This window comes from Chlamydotis macqueenii, chromosome 11 (genome assembly GCF_036417535.1).
Source record: "Chlamydotis macqueenii isolate bChlMac1 chromosome 11, bChlMac1.mat, whole genome shotgun sequence".
Lineage (NCBI taxonomy): Eukaryota > Metazoa > Chordata > Aves > Otidiformes > Otididae > Chlamydotis > Chlamydotis macqueenii.
The window spans coordinates 2,454,250-2,470,631 of record NC_141566.1 but is presented as its reverse complement, the minus strand read 5'-3'; the positions used below and the strand labels follow the sequence as shown (position 1 = coordinate 2,470,631).

The window sequence follows — 16,382 nt, the reverse complement described above, 5'->3', positions numbered from 1 at the left end:
TCCGTTCCTATGCTACGGAGGTGGTGAAATTCACACCACAAACAAGAGTTCAAAAATCTTCCAGAAATCTGTTAAAACTTGACAATTTGGACTCACTTAAAAAGGAAATCGTGTTTACGTTCTATATGCTTAAATCTCCAATGATTAAATCTGCATAAAAATGTCATCTATTCATTTACCATTTTCTTTCCTCAATCGGGAAATAAATTTCTTGGGTGGGATGACTCCCACCTTCTTCTTTTGCGTAGCAATACTGTTGAAGAGATCAGAGAGGCATGTCAGGAGGCTTTCCTTCTTTCGAGGCTGCACTTTGTATGCCAAAACTTTTTCCCGAAATGGACGACAAAAATAAAGTGCCTGTAAGACTGAGTTGCAGTAGCAGGTATTGCCGAACTGGTTAAAACAGAACAGAAGGAAAACAAACGTTTTCATATTAGGTCTGGTAAAAAGTAATAAAAGGAAGAGGTTGATCATTAAGAACGTCACATACTGAAAATGGAAAAGTTGTCTGTCAGAGTTCATTTATTGGGGAAATACTAGTGGGTACGGTGGAAAAGACGCATCCTTGTATCATCACAGCTGGTCACAGCAAGAAAAGGAAGAGGAGACAGCAGTCACAGTGATACTGGGCACACACCAAAAAAAAAAAAAAAAAGCAGGAAACTACAGACAAAAAAGAAATCCAACTGAGGTCTCATCACAAAATCAAAACTTCTGGAGACACAGCATGCTACTAATCCTGATAGGGGAGGTTCTGCTGATACTGATGTGGAGGGGTGCCAACGATCCAGCCGAACGGAGCGACGGGAAAAGGGAAAAAGGGAGAGACGGCATCCGTCAGCATCTCTGCATCTCAGCTGTATTATAGCAACAAGAGCTCCATTCATGAATTCATAGATTAGATTTGCCTGTGTCAGATATGCAAAGTTAGCAAGGTATATTTTAAATATTTCCTGTTTATAATGAAATATTATGAGAAGTCGATGATGCAGGCAAATGCAAGGAGCAGCTGGTTTACATCTGCCGTATCTGAAGACAGTGTCATTTCAGAGAAAGGAGGCCAGCGATAACAACTTCCAGAGGCAGTGTTCCACATTGCTTAACAAGAAGAAACACTCAGACCACTGAGAGATTAGCATATCATCTACAAGAAATACACCATGGGTTTTGGTTTTTTTTTGTTTTTTGTTTTTTTTTTGTTTTGTTTTTTTTTGAGTTGTTTCTTTGCAATTTATTGTGCAACTGTATCGTACAACGCTGCTGCTTCAAAAAAGTGAAACAAATTCTGGGTTTGCCGGTCCCCAGTGTTCTGGTAACGAGATTCTGCATCTCAAGAGCACGGAGAGCAAAGTATTTTAAATAAACACAACAAGCATGCAGATCTGACTACAGAACACAGACTATTTTGTGAAGTGGTACTCAGAGAATACGGCCACTACTGTTCACCAAAATTTGTTGTGATTACTGTAGCAGAATGATTGCAAGTTAATTATCAGCTTGCCGACTGAAAGAGAAAATTAAGCTTAATTCATGCAGCCAAAAAGGTTACAGCGTTATAGTTGCATTAACATTAATTTATACCATATGCAAACAACACAGAACAACAGTTAAAACTTAATTGACATGAGGAAAACATATATGCAAGCTGAACAAACATGTGAATTGGGATAGAACCTAAGTCATATGCTTGACCTGGGAAAACAAGTAAGCACCATGCTAACTAAATTTGCATACAAGACAAAATAGGCAAGAGAAGTACCAAAAGTCCAGAATAATCCCAGAAAGTTAAGAGACAGAAGAAACTAGAAATTAGCCATCTAAAAAAAAAAAAAAAGAAAAAAGAAAAAAAAAAAAAGAAGGTGCTAATGAGAGTACAACTGTATTCACGGAGAAATCATGTCAAAAAGTATTAATTCAACTGGTCATATATGTCCAGCTTTGATGCTACCCACACAGAGAGAAATTATTAGAACCAAACTAAATGGAAGAGTTAAAGGGTTAAAGAATTAAAATTCCATCCAAATAGCTTTAAAAATTCCTGATAGTAAGATGCAGGATGCTTTGCAGCAAAGTGATACGGTGAAAAACTCACTTCATGGTATGCTTTTGGTTTTTAAAATGTCCTTCTAAATAGCATTTCAACTCTGTTTGCTACCACCTTTACATAAAGTAACAGGGAAGAACTTTTATTCCTGAATTCAGTATTTTACTGAATGCCAAGTACTTCACAAAAAGATCATGCGATGCATTTTATTTCAGCAATTCCAATTTTTTTTTTCTTTTTAGAAGAAAATCCCTTCAACTTCGAGGAATTCAGGGGCTTGGGAAACTTCTGAACATCTCAACTGTTAATCTACACTTCTCTGTATTAGAGAGAGCTCTTCACAAATAAACAGTAACACGTAAAAGTGTGACACTGCTCAACTGCAACTGGTTTGTGTTTAGAAAGTAGTCAGACCTTTCTAGTCATGACCTTAACTTTGCTGAAATTCTTCATTAAAAAAAAAAAAAAAAAAAAAAAAAAAAGGGTTCTAAACATTTATCTTCGACAGAACCCCCAAAACCAGGTTGGCAAGGGAGTTCTCAGTGGGCTGATGAATATTTCCAAACCTGGAGCCAAATGCACACATCAAATACAGAAAGAGTGTATAAAGACTAATGTGACCTAAAACATACAGGAAAAACAGGTAAACACGTAGGTTTTAAAATCTTTTTGACATGGTTTCTCTGGTATAAATAAACATTTTAAATAGATGACAAAACATGGGATTTTTTGCTTAAAACTGACTGAGAATCATCATCATGTAACTTCATACAAACTTGTAAAATTGTACACTTGCAATGTCAAAATAAAGTTTGAAGGATTACTTTAAGATTGAAGCTTTTTAAAATAAAAACTGAGATTAAATTCTCAAATGAAAACACTGTTCCAGCCCTTTGCACTTCAGTTCAACATCAGACAATCTATTTTAGCAGGCTGTCAGAAGGAGCAGTCAGACCCTTCCCCCATATACTCTGCGGTGGCTTGAGCAACAGTTTGACTGCTGGCAAGCTGGTTCAGCTCGCTGATCCAAAGAGAAAATAACTAGTAAAAATTTTTTCTAAACCTTCGTTGTCCACATTTACTAGTATGGATGCTGAAGCCATGAAACTGCCCTCTTTAAAGAGCTCCAATTAACTTCAAATCGTGATAGAACTAGAAATAACTCAGGAAAAGCTCTGCAGAACATCAGCATGAAAACAATCATATTAAATAAATTGGTTGCAAGGAATAAAGCACAAGAGTATTAGTCACATTTCGTCCTTCAAAACAGAGAATGGACGCAGTTATAATAATTCTGGTTATTTTTAGAATGCTATTTTCCCCTCCACACCATGCATCACTGCTATTTGTGTTACAATTGGAGATGCCTTCCATTTTTCTCATTACGGCGCAAACCTCAGCAGCTTTGGAATGGCCATTAACACCATACTTAAGGACTGTAACTCAGTGTGTTTAGATAGCTTGGTGTCCGAGAACGCAAACTGCTAGAAACCCACACAGAAGTCAATTACATGAGTTTCTAACGAGCTGCAACAAGTAACACTTCAGTAGCTATGTCAACCTTATTTGGTGTGTCAAAAGATAGATGCTCCTTCAGTTTTCAATGAAAGGTACCTAGACGACAAGCAAACAGAATTATACTTATGTTTCTAGTGAGTTTTGCCAAAATTGTATTTTCAGATCATAAATACAATGCCTCAGAACACTTTCTATTAACTAACTTCCTGCATTCATTGGTAAAAGATGTCGCAGGCACAACAGCTGCCTTTCTCCTCCAGAAGCACTGCAAGATTAATATCGATGTTCCATTCTCTCAATGGTTAATTTAGGTAGACAATAATTACTGCCCAACCGATCCCAGTGACGTCTGAGCTATACAAACTGACAGATACAAAAAATAAATCTTTTTAGAAGGATCCATAGGCCTGTAAAAAATTAAAAAGGAGTATTACATTACAAAAAAAAAAAAAATAAAAAATCATTGACCAACTCGGTGTCATTCATCTCCTAGCTATGTCCTTGGATAGAAAAACTTCCACTAATCCCACAAGTAATATGCTTTCAGAAAAGGAACACATTTTTATTTTAAAACCTGAAGGCTCCCATACACTGCAGCATCAGTGGAAAATCAAATCTCTCTTCTCTAGAAGAGCACATGAACAATGTACAAACTTCATTAATGTCCATTCCAGCTAAATATTAAAATACTATAATTTAAAACATACCTGAGAGGAAGGTTTCTCTCAAAGACTTTATTATAAATATACTACTTTTTCTGTACTTAAGATGAAATTTGAATTGGCATAGCATCATACCGCAGGATGCGCTGTCTATGCAGAGTCCCACTAAGTTACAAGTGCTTGTAAGTTCTAACGGAGAACCCTGTTAAATTCAAAATTAGGATATGAACTATTAAACAGCGTTTCAACCATAGCAAATTCACTTACATTGACCAAGCCAAAATAATGCTCATTCACGGGGAACTGCTCAGGACCAATCTCTTTCTCCAAAGCTGAGGCATTGGCGCCCTACAAAGAAAAGTATGTTTATGTCAGAGGGGGGAAAGAAAACTTACTAAAGTCCAACAGAATTCATACTACTCCTATAAAAACAAAGAGCATCTCGTGTTTCCTATGTTCTTCTAAATGAAATCAATACGATGCTTTATTTATTATAAAAGGTACCATGGCTTCACTTTAAAACCCAGCTTCATCAGGCAGAATTAGAGCTATCTGATCTAACGGGAGGGGCTTTTGCATTTGAATTTATTTGAAAGTTAACGACAAGAAATATGTTCTCACTTAAGACTTCAGGTTAGTCACAGTGACCTAGAAACACCAATTTAAATTTAGCCAAGAATGCACTGTAAAACTGAAGAAACTTGTAACACAAGGAACTTCTAAAGCTGGAGGACAGAAATCATACGGGCTACAAATTCCATGAAGGAAGAAATGTTTTTTTTGTGATGTGGACTGCACAAAAGGTTTGATGTGGCTGTTTATTATTTGCATCTCATATAAAGAATCCCTGAAAAAATCTCACCTTCACTAGCAATTTACACAAGAAATACTATAATTTTCTAACTTCATTTCTGGAAAGTACTATGGACAAGTGACGCATGACTACAAAAATAAACAAAAAAAATTTGAAAGACGAATTTTATCAGAGATTCCTCAAACTCAGATCACCTAAAAGTGCTTTGGCTTTGCTACCGTTAATTTAAGGACGACATATTAAGCTTACAGGGCATTTTAACGCATCCTGGAGTCTCCAGCAACATAATGAGGATAAAACTTACTATTTTAGATACAAATGAAAAATACCACTACACATCTATACAGGCTTTCAAATTAAATAATAGGTAACATACTGAAGAGGCTCTAGAAAATGCACATGCCTAGCATACCATGATACAATAACTCAACAACTACGTTGCAAACAGCACAGTGATTTACCATGAGAGTCAACGCCCAGGAGAACCACACTACACACGGCAACGGGCACGTTGGGGGACAAAAAAGCGCTTTATGGTGACAACACAAATTGGCCTTGGTCACGTTTCAGGATGGAAATCCACGGCACGTTTGTGAGAAAGGCTGTGTAACTGGAGTCAATGTTCAGCTACTCACAATCCGTGATCTCTGCAACTAAATTTGCAAATCAACCAAGCGGAGACAAATCCAGTGCAGCACGAACCGTGTCTTGCTGTAATGACGCCTAATAAGCACCTTTGTTTTCAGACTGGTAGGTGTTATACACATTTTCCCACCCCTGCTAAAAGATTTTTCCATCTGGATGAATACTCCTGCCTCAGATCACATAAACATCTGCTCATAAGAAACAACACACACTTCATAATTTTGGAAAAATAAAAGCCGCATTTCTAATCTAGAAATAAAATCTAACGCAAATATTCAAGGTATGAAAATTTGTATCTGGTTATTTGGTGAATCAGGAGAGAAGCATCTCTTCTGGGGTGCCACAGACAAACTATTCTGTATCTTACAGTACTTTATACTTCTAAAAACATAAGAAAATCAATACTGTTTTGCTAAACTATGACACACGTTGTGGGAGCAATAAAAAAATGACACGAGAAAAAAATCACTAATACATATCAATTGAGTGTGCTTGGCATATAAAAGCTAAGCAAATTATGTACACTAAAATATAGATAAATATAAAGCTTAATGCACGAGATTAGAATTGACTTCTCATGGCTAGCACAGGACAAATAAATACATTTTACCAAAACCCCAGAAGTACATCCTTGAGACTTCTGGGAGGTTCGGGAAAATGCTCCCAAGGAACTCGCTGCTACTCCGGTTCAGGAAGATGATAAACCTTTCGGTTTCTTAAACACAAATTTATACAGTCAACACATAATTACTTGACAAGGAGAACATCCCCCTAGTTTACCTAAAGTGGTAATTCTGTTTTACTTATATAATTAGACTCTCAGAGATACGCAAATTTAACACTTCCATATTGGTGGAGGAGGTGACAACTAAAGTTTCAGCAACTTGTGATCAGGATTTCTAATTTTCTAGAAATTACTGCGACTTAAAATGCCGTCTCAGAGGTCGGCTGCATTTTGCAAGAGCTCCCTTATCCTGTTCACACCCTCATTAGCAGAACTGACTTTGAATCTAGAGACCGAGCAAGCTTAGCCCAGCGGGGGAATAACCCATCAAAACCAGAATAGAGACCTATCATGTCTTCCAGCTTGTAAACTGTGACTCCTTTTTGCTCAGTAGAGAAGACAAAGATTTATTTCCAGTTCAATACACCATGCAAGTGGAAAAAAATGGTAGTAGACTTCTATTTCTTAGCCAGATTCCACTGCCGCTAACTCATTGCACCACCAAAACGAGATAAGAAAGAAGTATGCGCAGGCGTGATGGTCTCCTATCAGCTCTACAAACTGCTTGCGACTATTCCTGCAAAGAAAACGAGCATTTTGCCTGGTCTAGATTTAATTGATTTCAGCAACTGGAAATGTATCAACAGTTTCCAGAGGCTTAAATACTTCTATGCCCTTAAACTTAGTTGAATTTGTAATTATTCTTACAGACAAGTGCCTTATAGATTGCATTCACTTATCGGACAAGGATCATAAGAAATTATTGCTGGGAGATGAAGAAAAGTTATCCCTTTTCTATTCACTACACATTAGCAGCTTTATGGTAGAAATGCTAAGGTCCTTTGCTGAAGAGTTCTTCTGAAGCTAGCGATGAAAGGAAGGACAGCTGGAGCGATGAATAACAACTGCACAGCTCAGAACACAAACTACCATCAGCTGATGAGAGAAATCCACATGTCCGGCATCCACGCGGTTCTTGCTTCAAGTTCTAACCTCTTCCCTCTTTAGTACCACGAATTTTACCAAGTTTCATTGAAATCCTGATCCTCTGCAACACCTGGCTGAGAATAAGTGGACTATTATTACAGACTAACCAACAGTAGCAGGCAAAATTTTTTAATCCTGAACTGACACTTTCACACTTCAAGGGAATTCACACTTCCACTTCTAACTATCTACTTGTTGCTGCCACGAAGGTACCTTTGCAGACGTGGGAAGGGTTAGAAAAGCAACGTCGTACTATCTCGACAGCACGCAAGCAGAGCTTACGAGCAAGAAGCAGCTGCTGCTCGAGCGGCAGTAAGAAAAGGATAAAAAATAGCACATTGGGTCAGTATCCTTGCTGTTATTCAGAGCTCTTGTCAAAAATAATCAGGTCAACGCTGTACTGCTGCTTGAGCCAACAGTGAGCAGAGAGGCACTGAGGCTATAAAGCCAGGGGAAAAAACCCACAAAGCAGACGATGGGAAAGGGTTATGAGTGCGAAGATCCCACTGTCCTCTTCGCAACAGCCTTGAGATTTGGTGAGGGGAAGCAGAGTAGTTTACGTCTGAGTAAGTCATTGCTGTGCTTATTTTGGGGCGCCCTGCCATTTTAGGTGCTCCATTTACAGTTCATTTGTAGACAGCAAGGGATTTTCAAAAGAGAATTCTTAAAATCCGTATGTATACATATGACTGCTCCCAAAGTTCCAGAAAATTTCCTATCCGTACATTGTGTAACGTTTAAACTGCAGTTTCCCCTGCTTGCCCGTAGACTTCAGCTGCTTTAGTCCTATCTAAAATACACACAATACGAATCACAGCACCGGATTACTTTTAACAAGCTAGAGAATCAGTCAATTTAAAACACTCTCCGCACAGACCATGGAAATTCGAAGATACAGCCTTTCTTGAAGGATAAATTACTATTTTTTTTTTTAGCTCAGTGCAAAATATTAATTTTCACAACACATGCTTTTTACACCAACCCTTTACCCTTCTCCCATTGCAATTAATATCACTCAGTTCAAATGAAGTAATTAACACATTGCATCTTAGGCCATCTCTAAACTTCTATTGCAGCTGCATGCACGCTCGGAAGCTGTTGAAATAAAAATCCCTCACAATATACTAGCTTGGGCTCAACACCACACTAACCCAGCTTTTGGGCTGGAATCAGTTGATTCCCACTGAGCGCATGGCACGCACCTCTCTGCAAAAGACATTTCTTATAAAGAAAGGCAAAGAAAGGGAAAGATATCTAGGAGATATGTAAGTGTCCAGAACATATCTGGTACACAAGTCTTGCAGACGTGTCTAATTATTCATTTGACACACTCTTCTTAACAAATTAGAATCTGATAAGATTTAGCACTTGAAAAAGCTGGGAAGCAGCTTTCGAGTTGGGCAGAAAGGCTCCAAGGGACATCATCATGCAGCCCTCCAGATTAGAAAAGCTGGTTAAATATACTGCCAGACCGAAGAGTGATTTTTAAAGAGTGAAAAAAACAAAACAAACAAACAAAAAGAAATAAAAGAACAAGTAGGCCAAGTCAGTGCTACTTAAAACCTTTCAGGAAAGACATCTGAATGAGATGATAGATTTCATAAAGTCTGCCTGCACTTACTTCGCTGTATTAGCGGTGAAAATAGTTCTGGTTTCAGGACTATTAAAATTACCATGTGGGAAAGCGCAGAAGGCAGGAGAACTGGGGTTGCGCTTCTGAAAGTTGACAGAACACACTGTCACGATTTTCTAAACACAGAATTAGATGCTGCGTTCCCATCTTCTAAAACTCCTTGGTTGTGTAGCACTGACGTCAGATGAAGAGTCGTGAGCTCAGCTGTCACTCACTATGATCCAGGTTTTGAAATGATCCCTTTTTGGGCACCCAGGAAGGCTGCCGTTCTAGGCATAACAAATTACGGTAAACCGAACTTCAGATTCCAGCACTTGGCATACTTACGCGGGCAAAACAAACCGATAACCTTGAAAGGAGCAGGTATAACAGTGTCACAGACTCTCCAAGATTCCACGTTTCCAAATACTACAGCATCTTCTTAATCTGCGCAGTCGTTCAGCGCACAGAGGAAAGGCTGGCTTTACTCACTCTTAAACTGGGAGTAAAGCTTACAGAGCACTCTGGCTGCTGCCAATAGCGTGGAGAGCACAGTGAAATTAGAAAATTCTGTATTTCAAAATAAGTTTACTACTATGAAGTGTTTAAAACCTGAAGCCTTAATTAGAGTGTTTTTAAATAAATGAATACAGAATGCCTTGTAAACTGTTTCACATAAATGTTTATTCAATTAGGAGCTGGTTTTGCAAGGTCCACAGGATCTCTGCCTCACAAAGGTAAAGTCATACACACTGGCAAAACTCTGTAATTTTACACTTTTGAAAATTAGACAGTAAAGCTAGGCTCCAGCAAAAAGAACACCCGGAAAGGATGCTGGATTGAGGATAGGAAGTACAGAAACTACTGCTTAAGAATCTTGGTCTTTGTAACGTGTAACTGTAAGCGACCGACTTCCCCCTTCTTAGCCACTGTCTCTGAGATCACCAGCGTCCACAGCTAGTTCATCCACCCGAGAAGAGCTCCGCAAGATTTCTCCTGACCTTGGGTTTCTCTCAAATGACCTAGTAACACACATAAGAGTAGATGTCTTGCTAGCACAGCTCTCAAACATTTCACAGCTTTCTGGCCATCTAAAAGAACAACCACAAACAGATCTACAAGTGTATTCCAGGCTCAGTGTTTACCAGTATTGTTCCTTTGCGAGCTGGTAACTTACTACTTTTATCATGACCTTCACACAGCAAATAGCGGAGGAACAACACCGTAAAAAAGAGCGAGTGGAGCTGATGGAAGGCAAAACATAACACCGCAGATTTATGAATAGGCTGTAACTTCAGACACTACACACGTATGGGTTGAAGAGGCACAGAGGAACGGCAGTAAAACTCTGACACCGTGGATCTGCATGTGTATACATGCGCAACTCGGCGCACGAGAGGCTAAGCGGGTAAATCACTCGGAAAGGAGATGAAAAGATAAAATAAGACATAAGAAGCAATACAACGATCTACAGTGCAGCCCTTTATTTTGGCAACAAGTCTAGGAATCTCCCAAACTGACACCTGTAAGAGCAAATACTGAAAGCCATTACTTTTCAATAGAAACAAATTAGATGCATATAAATACTGATGAATTCAATGAATTAAAATAATTTGTTCTAAATCCTGATTAAAGAACAAAGCAAGAACGATTCAATAATACAGAGCACCTCTTGAACTATCTACACTCTGCTATTTTCATATCTTTTCCCAGGTATTCATACCTTATTTTTAAATTGTTATAGCTCTGTAGCAGAGGTCCTCTAGTACAATTAATACCTAGTTTCAACTAACGAACCATACACTGTCCATAGTTTCCTCAGTGCTCCATGGCACAACAGTTAGGATCTCTCATTTTCCCAGGGAGAGTCAAGTCATGAAATCTTAGTTTCTAGAAAAGATGGGATCAAAACAGACACCAGAAAAATTCCTCCATGTGGCAGTTCAGGACTGCAGGAAAATCCGAAGAACCATTCAGAGGAAATCTATGTGCTACACACCTGAGCTGGCTGTTAACTGCAGGCTGGCTGGCTGCTTCGCACAGGCTTACATCCCCAAACTGCCACAAGTCCAAAATCCAGCGAACGCATCAGTAACTCCCATCACACACGCAGTATTAAACTGGAGTACCAACGGCACGAGGAAAAACCTTGCATGAAGTGACCTACTAACTGGTTTGCAAAAGGCTACACACATTTTTTCCCCTAAAACAAAGCGAGTTATTCTCAAGCTGGGGTTTAAGAGCAAAGATGACTATTTGTTTCCTTCAGCTTAACAAGTCAATCAGGAAGCAGAGCACCGCTGCAAACGGATGTCTGCTTTGCTAGCTCTACTTTTATCCTCCCTTCTTTCCACTTCCTCAGTGACACCTTCCCACCTACAAATGCTATTTCTCTGATAAAGCTAAACCAAAATTCTACAGATACAGGTGAAACAGCAGTACGGTAAACATTATACACGAGTGACACGAAGGCCCTGCTTGAACTGAACAGTGCAAATTATTCAAGTGGCAAATGGAAACGTATTACTTACAAATGATTCAGTCATCGCTTCTCTCGCACTGAAGTTAATAACCATATCCACGCTGTACTGATTCAGAGGAGTAGAATAAGACTTCCACCAATTTGTATACTGGACTGGAGTTCTTCAGGCATGTCTTACTGGTTTAGCAAACAATCTAGGGGAAGTGTCCCCATTTAGCCTACCAGAAACACCAATAGTTCTGCTAACAGCTTACTACAGACTTTTCACAAAATCAGCAGAGAGGAAAAGATCAGATCTACGTGTCACACCTTGCTCCATTCTGGTGTTCTGTTTTGCTTCTCCAATTAAAAAAAAAAAAAAAAAAAAAAAAAAATTGTTGTCAATGTAACAAAAAACCTGACTCAAAACCTCAGTTCTACAACCAATTGTCTCTGCCCTCTGAGCAGAGCAGGCATTCTGGATTAGATGATGGAGTCAGACCCATGGAAATTCCGCCGTTCTTGCTCTCTCTCTCCTCAGTCAAGAGAGGATTCGCTTCTGTCCATGCCCATGCGTACACCACAGAACTAGAAAGATTCTAAATATTTTCTAAATGTTTTTGAAACAGGAGCTATGCATTTTTCATGAAGGGTAACAAAATGCCTCAATAGTGCTTTCTATTTCATTCTCCCTGCTAATCTTGCAGTTGCTCGGGAAAAGAAAACACAGACTCCTAGAATTCACGGTAAAGAGAAGGGCTGGGAACCAGAATTAAGTCAAAGGGACGCAGCAGAGAACCAGAGCTCTGGTCGGTGGCTCTTGGCTACGGATGTGTCTTGCCGTACGCTGTCAGCAGCCTTACCAAGGAACGAATCATACGCAAATGAACAAGTATTTTCCGAAGAGTTTCCAGTCTTCACAATCTATAGTTGCCACATGAATGTTACACAATCGCTGAAAAAGGGACGGTGCTCACATCAAGGAAACGCAATGATCATGAGGCACAGGAGAGATGATCCTCACTATAAAAACCTGGAAGTTATTTTTAGGGAGGGGGATATGATTAAAGTTACAAGTACATTACTATTTACTAATGAGATCGGGCATTGAATTTAATTTTTAAAGAGATATTGCAGAAGAGTGGAGAGTCTGAGATGAGAAGTCAGAAACACTAGTCCCTGTGACGCTGGTTGACCGAGGGGTCTGAGAACGTCACAGACCTGTGTTTCAGTTTTCCAGCCTGAAGCACAGATGACTAGAAATGCCGGTAAAAAAAATGCGTATTTTGCTAAAAAGATGTAAAGTACTGTACAATCACTACATATTAGCATAATCCTGAAGAAAGCAGTTTCCCAAAGGGACTTTGATATGTAATTACATGTTTTTGTAAAGAAGGCGTAGGTTTTTCATATTCACATTATGACAAAGCAAAAAGTATTTTCACTTACTGGACATTAACTGAAGTTGATGCAAATAAACTGGTTCAGTTGTAAATTACAGCACCTAGACCTTAATTTTCCTGGGCTAGCTGAAGAAAAAAAAATAGTGAGACTGAAGTAAGTTTAGTTAAGCTACACATGCACCTAAACCACTGATGCTGAAAGATTCCATAGCATTTGATTAAATAGCTACATAAGAAATTTGGAACCAAGTCTCACACAATAAATTAGTGGTGGCAGCGCTGCTCAACATTTTCTGCAGAGCAAAGAAACAGTAAGTTCTCCTCAAAAACAGCAAGGAGAACGTGGTTCCCCAAAGCTGCAGTATTGAAAAAACACGTAGTACTTCAGAAGGGACATTAGTAGGCCACAAGTATCTGCTTAGCTTTCTTCTAGCATCCCAACCAAAATCAAGGTGAGCACAGGAGCAAAAATGAATCCAAGACTGAGTACGCGTTGCCAAAGTCTCTAAAAACACATCACAAACACTGCAATGGCTGCATTCAGGTTTGGCCGCACACTCACAGGGAAAGGCATTGCCTTGCGTTCGCCCTCTTAATCTGAGGCTCAGTCAGCTGATCTCAGGAACGCATCCAAAATATTGTATGGAACCGAGTCAATCACCTGCCTCTGGGGTGGAGAGCTCCACAAGGAAGCCATGATTCAGTCACCTCACATGGCCTTAGTTTCACCTGTGTTTGTGACAGGCAGTTAAAAAATACAAATTATGTAAAAAAAAAAAAAAAAAAAAAAAAAAAAAAAATCTAGTGAGATTAGTGGAGTATGAAGTTCTGGGAAGTCTTCTGCAATATAAAAAACTTTAAGATCAGGTACGCATTGCCACAATTTTTTTAAAACAAACAAATAAAGCCAAATGAACCTCTCTTGTTAAGAGAACTACTGCGAAACTCCAAACTCAGCTCTGTACGGCACCACTGTGGTTCGGCTCAGGTGGATCTCCAGTTAATCAAAACTGGCAGCCAGTACCTACACGGAAAAGAAACAGAGAAACCCCACACCCTTCGCACACGCGTGAAATCAGTCTCAGCAAGTCGGTAAGCAAGAGTCCCTTTGGACACTGCAGCCTGCTCTCTGGTTTGCTACTGTTTCAAATGAGATCTAAAACCGAAGACTGACCCCTTGGAGCACCTGAGATGCGGGACGGTGAAAAACAAAATGCTAAAATTGAATACCCTCAGCCTGAATCTACCCTGGATTCCGGCAATTCAAACTCCTGTTATAGCTTATCCCGATTAAAACCCTTCCAGTAAGAACCTTTGTGAAATGTTTAGAGGGCATATCGTCAACAAGACGCAATATTTTCTTCTGCGTCAGCTGTGGTTTAGTGCTAGACAAACCACTTGCCGGCCTCTATTTACGCTGCAGTGTAACTTCATTAAAAATTCTGCATAATCATGCAATTATTAGTCTCCCTCACGCTGGGTTTTCATTGGCAGTACGGATGATAGCCTGTTATACGCGCTCATGTGAAATGATTACAGAGCTTTCCCAAACTAGTATAACAACCTTTAAACTGAGCTGTTATCACAACAAATGACTGTGATCCGAGCCAGAAAGGGAATTAACGTTCAGTAATTAGCTTAGTTCATCTCTGACAGAAAGCATCCACCTGCCCCAGACAGGGAGGTGGGAGCAGGCCGGCAGCTGACACATCCCCCAGATGTTCCCGCAGAGAGCTCCGCGCTCCGCCGGCCACCCTTCCCCACCCGGGATTAAGGCCTAATTGCTCCAACACCGTCAAGCCAAGCGGCGCCGAGCAGCCAGGCTGGCACTCCAGCTCCTACCGCTTCCCTCGCCCCTTCCCGGGCACGGCCGCTCCCGGCACCCCGGTCCCCAGCGAGGCCGCCGCGCTGCCGGCTGCGGCCCGGCCGTGCTTTCCCGGGGGGTGCGGGCAGCGGGGCGCCCCGCTACCTCCCACAGACACCCCCCCGGTCGGACTGCCGGCGCTGCCGCCCAGAACCCCTGTTTTTTAGTTTTTTACTGATTATTCTTGCGGCCGGCCGCGGCGGGGCCCTCCTCAGCGCGGGGCCGCTCCCGCCGGCGGGGCCCCTCTCGGGCCGACCCCCCCGGCACGGCCTCGCCCCGTCGGCCGCGTTTCTCACCATGGTACAGATGGAGGCGAGTCTCCGGACCGTCATCAGTATTTCCATCCGCCCGACGCGGCCCCGCGCCCCGCGGCCGCCCCCGCTGCCGCCGGCGCCATGTTGGGACGCAGCCGCCCAACTGACAGCGGCAGCCGGAGCCGCAGGTGGCGCAACCGCCAAATGGGGCCGGGGCGCCGGCGGTGCGACGCCCAAACGGCGCCGGCTTCGCGCCGCGACGGGCCCCGAGGGGTTCCCTTGCCTTTTCGTTCCCCTCCCCGCAGCCCACCTCCTTCCCCGCTCATCTCCCCTCGTCCCCGGGCAGCCGGACCCTGCGAGGCTCCCTCGCTGCAGGCAGACGTGGTGCCTCCCTCAGGGTCACCGCAGGGCTGGGCTCTGCCCGGGATGCCCTGATCCGTGCAGCTGTGGGGATGGCGGGGATGCTTCCATGTTCCTCGGCCCAGGGAGGTGGCTGGAGGCTTTGCTGGGATGGACGCTGCAGGTGTCACTGGTGAAACTGGAATAAGGCTCCATCCCTACACGGATGGTGTTGGGGAGTTGGGGGATGCTGCCAAACCCCCCAGAGAGGGAAAGCATGGCCGTGCCGGAGCACTGAAACTCCTCAAAGGTGCTTTCTGAAACTCGGTGTTCCCCGAGATGCTTTTCAGGGGTTGTGAGCACCCACAAATGGGTTTTTACGACGACGCTTAGTGCGATGATGGAGTCAGTGGTTTTGCACCAAGTAATCCTTTGCTGTTCTGCACCACGTGTCCCCGTTTCAGCAAAATCACAAAAAGGGCTCTGTCAGAGCGCAGCGCCTTGAACGACAATAGCGTCTATTGTAAACCCCGAGGAAAAGGAGTGAAAAAACGTTGCCGAGTCGCCATACACCACTTCACACAGCGCAAACCAAAAGCAAACACATATCAGAGGAAAACATCCCGCGTGAAGCCAGGGGTGGGTAGAAATGTTTGTCATCTGGCTGACTAAGAGCTACAGAATTCTGTCAAACCTGGAAGGAACCGGGCTCGTATTTTGTATTAACGACAAACTGCGTGCCGTTGAAAAGTGCTGATGAAGGTGGCTGGAAGCCCTCTGCTCGTGCTGTGCACAAAGCACGTCGTCAGCGGTGACAGGAGCTTCCACACGCCGCCCCTTACTCCAGCCCTGACCCTGTGGGAATATCTGCGGAGAAGGGAGGACGGTTCAGTTTCCAAAGCACAAACTTTTTTACGAGGCCAAGATGTTTCCATTCTATTTGAGTTGCTCGCCTGCAGAGATGTTCTCTTATACACATTGTACTTTCCACGTCACCTACTACAGGCTCCCGAGGGAGTATTCAGCAACCTAAAAAAAAAAAAAAAAAAAATCCT

General features: G+C 41.8%; 1 protein-coding gene across 1 annotated transcript in view; it reads right to left on the bottom strand.

The window, feature by feature from the left end:
* The window catches only part of LOC104478161 (ubiquitin carboxyl-terminal hydrolase 12), a 28,422-nt gene extending 13,272 nt beyond the window's left edge, over window positions 1-15,150 (bottom strand). Inside the window, exons 1-3 of the mRNA XM_086756070.1 lie at window positions 15,031-15,150; window positions 4,492-4,572; window positions 180-393 (exon numbers count right to left, since the gene is read on the bottom strand). Of these exons, the coding sequence (XP_086612196.1) occupies window positions 180-393; window positions 4,492-4,572; window positions 15,031-15,078 (343 nt within the window). The 5' untranslated portion in view covers window positions 15,079-15,150. The remainder of the gene's footprint in view (window positions 1-179; window positions 394-4,491; window positions 4,573-15,030) is intronic.
* Between the last annotated feature and the right edge of the window lie 1,232 nt (window positions 15,151-16,382).